At 45.2% G+C, this 6375-nt stretch overlaps 1 protein-coding gene across 2 annotated transcripts in view; it reads right to left on the bottom strand.

The window, feature by feature from the left end:
- Window positions 1-6375, bottom strand: part of MYL10 (myosin light chain 10) — a 27797-nt gene that overhangs the window by 8637 nt on the left and 12785 nt on the right. For both annotated transcript variants that reach the window (XM_019545431.1, XM_019545430.1), the window contains exons 3-4: window positions 5583-5658; window positions 4079-4183 (exon numbers count right to left, since the gene is read on the bottom strand). In XM_019545431.1, coding sequence (XP_019400976.1) covers window positions 4079-4183; window positions 5583-5658 — 181 coding nt within the window. The remainder of the gene's footprint in view (window positions 1-4078; window positions 4184-5582; window positions 5659-6375) is intronic.

Below are 6375 nucleotides of genomic sequence, written 5' to 3'. Positions count from 1 at the left end.
CCACCTACTCACTCCCTCTTAGCATGCATGAGAGCCAGAAATTAGACAGTGCAGCTGGTTTAGCACAGTTTACTTTGCCAGAGAACGAGCCAAGCAACACTTAGAAGACAGAGGGCTGGAGAGGTTCTGGGTGAAGCCTAGGCTGCACTGAACCACTGCTGTGTTTCCAGGGTCTGGCATGAGCTGCATAGGGGCAAAAGAGTAGAACGTGATGTTCTGCAACTTCTCCAGAGGCAGTGTAGGCATGCCCTTAGTCTCTCAGCCCCTCAGTCCCCATCTGGAAATAGAAATAATATGCCTTACCCTCCCACACTCTTGTTCTGTCTTATCTACTGAGACTGAAAGCATTTTGGGTCAGGAACTCTTTTTCACTGTGTGTATGCATAGCACTGAGCACAATGGGCCCTGCTCCCTGGTTGAGACCCTGAGTGACACCACAGTACAAGTCATTCTAAACAGTAATAATAAGGAATCTGTTTTACAAACAACTGAATTGAATCACAAAGTCTTTGAGTCTTCAAAGTATAACTGAAGGCACAGACAGAAGTGACAATTTTTGCCCGATCTGGCCCCTGAAAGTGCTCTATAGCCATGACCAAACAGAAGTGCATGGCTGAAGAATACCTAACAGGTCCTGATCCTGCAAAGATCTGAACCCTCATCACCTGAGGGTTCAGATGAAGATGCCACAGAACAAAATAGGGGGTTTTCAGCTAGTGCTGGACGGGGAGGAGGGGCTCCAATCCACCCACCCCACCCTCCAGCAGCAGCTGGAGAACTCCCAGAACAAGATCCCTTCGCTCCCTTTCCCCCTCCCATTCTGAAAACAGTGCCAAGGCTGCAAAGAGGGCAGGGGCATTGCTAGGCTTGCAGCTGCTTTAAACAGAAGCTGGATTCCCCAACCCCAGGACCCAACAATTAACTTCTCTTGGGTCCCAGAGATCATTGTAACTTACAGTGCTTCCTGCAGAGCACCATGAGTTACAATGGGGAGCTGCTCTTCTGTCTGTAGCTGATAATAGTTTCTGTGAGTAGCAATGTCACTGTCACACAACATGACAGAGACAGAAGCAGGATTAGAACCTAGGGATTCTGTTTCTCAGCTGCTTGGTCTATGTATTATTAATCATGCCTCTAGACCACCCTCAGAGAGGTTTGTTTTCTTCAAAAATTTCAAAAGAACTTTTAATACATGGAGGTGCGGTATCAGAACAACTAGAGTGTTTAATGATCCATGGACCAATGGGTCTTTTCCTAAGCCTTTCCAACCACTGGACATGAGCATTCTTCTACCAATTTCTGGATGTTCATTTCAAACAATAGTGACTACGTGCTCAAGATAATGAGTGTTTTGATTGTCCCATGTGGCAAAACTTCTCACAGCTCCAAGGAGGGGGTTGCATCTTAAGCAGTCACCACTGTGTGGGGGATTTTTTTTTTTTTGTTGTTGTTCTACATTTTCTACTCTGTCGTATCCTTGGACTTTGGCTTTGAAGAGAAGCAATGCAGCAGGCATTCTTTATTGATTAGCTGGTAAATAAAGTGGTTTCTTTGATGTGCGGCATCTCTGTTTTCTGTACAAATTGTATTATTCTGACTCCCTGTAGAAACAGCTCCATGTGGTTGGCATTAACATAAACTGAGTTTTGTTAGCTGTTCATCTGGCATCATAATATCAATATACAAAGCTAAAGCTCGTCTCAAAAATCCCAGCTTCCCCTTTATGACAGAAATCAATTATAGCACAACAAATTTTACTTAGAAAGCACCTTTCACCAAACTCTCTGAGTGGTACTTAGCTAATAAAAAGTGTTGCAAAATTGCCATATCCACTTCCTCCAGCCCTTTCTCCCTTTATAATTGCACTACAAAGACTCTTCATCCCAATTAGTTTTGATTGGGAATGTGCAGTCTTTTGGCTCTGCTTATTTTGCATGACAAACCCAACCAGAAGGGCATGACAAGCACAGCTGTGATTTTCCCTTCCACAAATGGAAAAAAAAAAGCTCTCCTGCTAATAGCCAACAGGAAACCTGCAGACAAGAGGGGCATGCTTCACCCGTTTACCTTCCTGTGCTGGCTCCATTTTCATGCCACACAGTTGGCAGGACTCAAATCCCACCAGGCATCAGCGATTGTGGGAAGCAGAGGGGAGAAAAGGAAATAGGAAGAGGGGCATTTTGCCATGCTCTGTGTGATCACAGACATCATGAATGGGCAGCCCCGGCACACTAGTCCACTCCAGAAGGATGAATCAAAATACCCAGTGTGCCCCAGAAAAAACAGTATGAATGAGGCCGAGTTTTACCTTCTAAAGTCTTGCCAACACAGGAGAGTGCAAAATGGCACCAAGAGTGGCAAGTATGAAGGTACCACTTTGACAGATACAATAGGCAGACAGATATCCCCTGACTCTTACTCTACTGCCTCATTCATCCTTCTTTCCTTCCAAGTAATACTTACCAACTTTTCAAGCATGACAAGTTTTTGAGATTATTTGCAGATAGATAGATAGATGCTATCTTAACAGATATTACTAGTTTTCCTAACTGCCAATCTTAGACTTCACCACTTTGTATTCCAAGTACAAGAAGCCCTTCTTCGAGATTCTCTTCACTAATAAAAACTCATTAATACATCAGTTTTAAAATAAACATAAAATATGACTTTTTAAAAATCCCCATATAATTTTTCTGTGCACAGGAAAAGATGGAGACAGAGAATGAATAAGTGCTCATACAGCCACAATCTTTTCTAGAAGGTGCTTGGATAGTGGGATAGGAGGGAGAGAACAAACAGAATTATTTGGATCCAAAGGGCAATACTTTCTCTTGGGGAGACACCTAGGAATGCATCTTTGCCATAGGCTCTCTTCTGCATACAATACAATGTAAGAGACAAAACTACATTTCTGACTTCCAGTTAGAAACCTATGGCTGAACCAAGTCTTTGTTCTGAGGAAGTCAGTGGCAAACCTTCCAGTGATGTCAGTCAGCCTAAGGCTTGGTTACTGGTCATTAAGCCACAGAGAAAATGAAGCATGGTCACATAGCTAAGACATTCTGGCATTCAGTTTTTAGCTCTACCACAGACTCACTGTGTCACATAAGGTAAGTTGCATAGCCTTTGTCTACCCTGCAATCCAGAGGTGTAATTGTACCTCATGTAGGCATGTCTGAGGTAGCTTTAAACCCGCTAGCTGGAGGTTAGCATGGGCTGTAAAACTTGCCCAGGACCCTGGGCTGCACTGAGTTCCTTGCTGCCATGGACCCACTGGTATCAAGTGTCAAGCTAGTGAATTTAAAGTGATAATAGGGACACCAGTGAGAGCTGAAGTCATACCTGTGGATTACAGTGTAGATCAAGGATCGGCAACGTTTTTGGGCAGACTGTCAACCTCGACTTGTAGGATGTTGGAGTGCCGGCGTGGATGGTGAGGGAGCCATGAGGGGCCTGATCCTTGTTGTGGAAATGCAGCCCTAGCCCCTTCCCTGCTGTCTGCCCTGAGGTACATGCGCATCCACTGCCAGCAACAAGCTGGGCTGGGTCTCTGCGGACCCTGGCGTAGCCACTTACATTCTCCCAGCTGCCTGCCACAGACAGCCCAGGCTCTGGGCAGGCTTCTGCCATCTGCCATGGAGCCCAGGCTGCTCATATCAGGCATCACGGAGGCTGCAAGCGGCTACACTGGGGCACCACAGAGTTCCAACCCAGCACATTGCCAGCAGCAGGTGTACACACGGCTCAAGGAGCACAGCAGGGAAGGAGCTGGGGCTGCACTGCCACAAGGATCAGGCCCTGCCTGGCTCTCCCGCTGTCTGCCCTGAGGTATGCATGCCAAGCAAAATGCCTTTGCACGCCACACTCTGGCATGCACGCCAGGGGGTTGCCTACCCCTAGTGCAGACTTACCCTTAACATCTCTGTGGCTCAGTTCCAGGTCTGCAGACATGGAGAAAATTCCTTCCTATCTCATAGGGGTGATCTAAGGATTGGTTAATTAATGACTGTAAGCTGATGAGATATTGCAGTCATGAGATTTATTGCTAGATATCTTCCAAACTCCCCAAAGAACTCACCTTTCAGTTTTTCACCAAACATGGTAAGGAAGACAGTGAAGTTAATGGGGCCTGGTGCCTCCTTCACCATATCTTCTAACTCTTCATTCTTGACATTCAAGCGACCTGCAGTAGCAGAGATTGTCATAACACATTTCTTTCAAAATGTCATTCCCACTCAGGTCCTCCCACTGTGGTCCTCAGCGTTCAGTGCACATTGTAAATAATGTGGCAAGACACAACTTGAAAAGACAGAGTGAGGTTCCTAAACCAGAGAGAGCTGGGTAGAGGATTAAAGGAATTGGAGGGAAAAATACAAGGCCACTGGTGGCCAAAACAGGGTCATTTCAGTAGACACATTTTCAATGCAGATGAAACACTGGTCCCATTTAAATCAATGCTCAAACTCCTATTAATTGCAGTGGGGCCAGGATTTCACCCTTGAGCCTTTTGCAATATTACCCAGATTGAGACGGTTTTCATTTTACACCAAGAATGGCAAAATGCCTATGATAACCCTGGCTGTTCCTCTTCATTCTACAGGCTATCGACTAGTGGTCAGATTATAAGGACCCTTCCTATACGCCCATTCTCATCGATTTTGGGGGAGACGGGGAGGTTCTTTTTGCATCAATAAGGAGATCAGAATTTGACCCTAAGAAAGAAATATTTCAGGCTAACAATAGGCAAAGGTCAACATTTCCAAACCTCGTTGTCATTATGAAGATCTGGGGAGTTGCTGCTCTTTGTATAGACCCTTCTGCAGTGTGATTACACCTCAGGGAATACTAAACATTGTTATCACACTCCTCTTTAGGAGATGCCAATGGCCAAAGCCCAAGCACCTACACTTCTGCTGAAGTCTCCAACACTTCAGCTGAGAAGGGGCTCCAGGTTTGAGCGTTCTGCCCTTTTGTTGCTTGGGAAAATCATATTTCTACCGCCCAATGCTGTAGGGTTTCTGACGTGCTGCTACTTACAGCATGGAAGGGGCCTTTCTTAACCTCATGACATGCACATTCCAGCCTGGCTCGGAGCATGGAGGCACGAACCCTCACATGAAGCTCCCACTTTGGTGTGGGAGGGCTGGCAGATGGTCCATGACAGGAACATTAATCGGTAGATATGACATGACTCCTAGATGAAAAAGGTGCTGCTTGGGAAACGCAGAGACAAATACGAATCAGACATGCCTGGCACAGACTTCTACTTGGGTGGGCTGAAGGGAAAGATCAGTCCCTTTGGAGAGGATGCTAGCTGAACCACTCCATAACACCCACCAATGAAGGCCCACAACGGCCCTCTCTTGCTTCTCAATGGAGGCTGCTCAGTACTTCCAAGCTGGAGGGAAATAGCCAAGAGAGCAGCTAAGGAGGATCAAAATGAGCAGGTTTGGCAGGTTTCCCCTTTGGCTCTCCTAGCATCATGCATATCTTACGATTTACCCAGCTCTAATTTTAATATAATCCTTCCCTATGTGCTTGAAATTGCATTTAGATGCCTTTTGGTTATTTATTTATTTTACCTAGTGCTGCAAATGTATCTCTCAAGTCTGCTTTGTCAATAAAGCCATCTCTGTTCTGATCCATGATGGTAAAAGCCTATTGAGGGGAAAAAAGGGCATTATGTTACTATTGTCCAACAGCGAGGCAATCCCAGAAATCCATCCATGTGACATTCTAGTCACACTTTGAAGGGGAATATTTAACTTCCCTTTATTAATACACACCATACAGCATTATTGTGCATTACTTACTTTCAACACATTGATGTATCTTGGCAAGAGGCTTAATTAAACTCACCCAAACTTCTTCTTACTAAATTAACACTCAGCACAGCATGTAGTTGGGCTGAGGCCAATGCTGTCAGCTACCATTCGAGCCTTAACCCATGAAAGCTTGGATTATGGACGTTCGAGCAACAGTCCCCACTGTGGGATTTGTGTCCCTGTCTATATCCCATTGCACTTTTCAGCTATAACAGTGTTGAGGAATTAATTACTGGGAGGAAAGATCAAGCTTTGCAGGGCCTTAGGATGAAGCTTCATATGGGGGAGGAGAAGAAAGACATGACAGTCGAGTAAGAAAATCCAGAAAGCTGGATTCCATTGTGCTATTTATTTAACCAAGGTTTGTTGCCCTTTCCAACATGCAATGTCCTTCAGGCTGTGGTCTAATTGTTCTCTGTGCGACCTCAGAGAGTTGACCTTAAAATACCTCCTGTCAGGCAAGACTCGACACTGTGTGGAAAATACATTTGTTGTTTTGTAGTTTTCAGCCAATCCGCTATTTCTGAACTCTAACCCCTGCCCTCTTTAT

Source organism: Crocodylus porosus, unplaced genomic scaffold (assembly GCF_001723895.1).
Source record: "Crocodylus porosus isolate Cpor-Errol unplaced genomic scaffold, CroPor_comp1, whole genome shotgun sequence".
Classification (NCBI taxonomy): domain Eukaryota; kingdom Metazoa; phylum Chordata; order Crocodylia; family Crocodylidae; genus Crocodylus; species Crocodylus porosus.
This window is presented reverse-complemented; position numbering and strand designations above follow the sequence as displayed.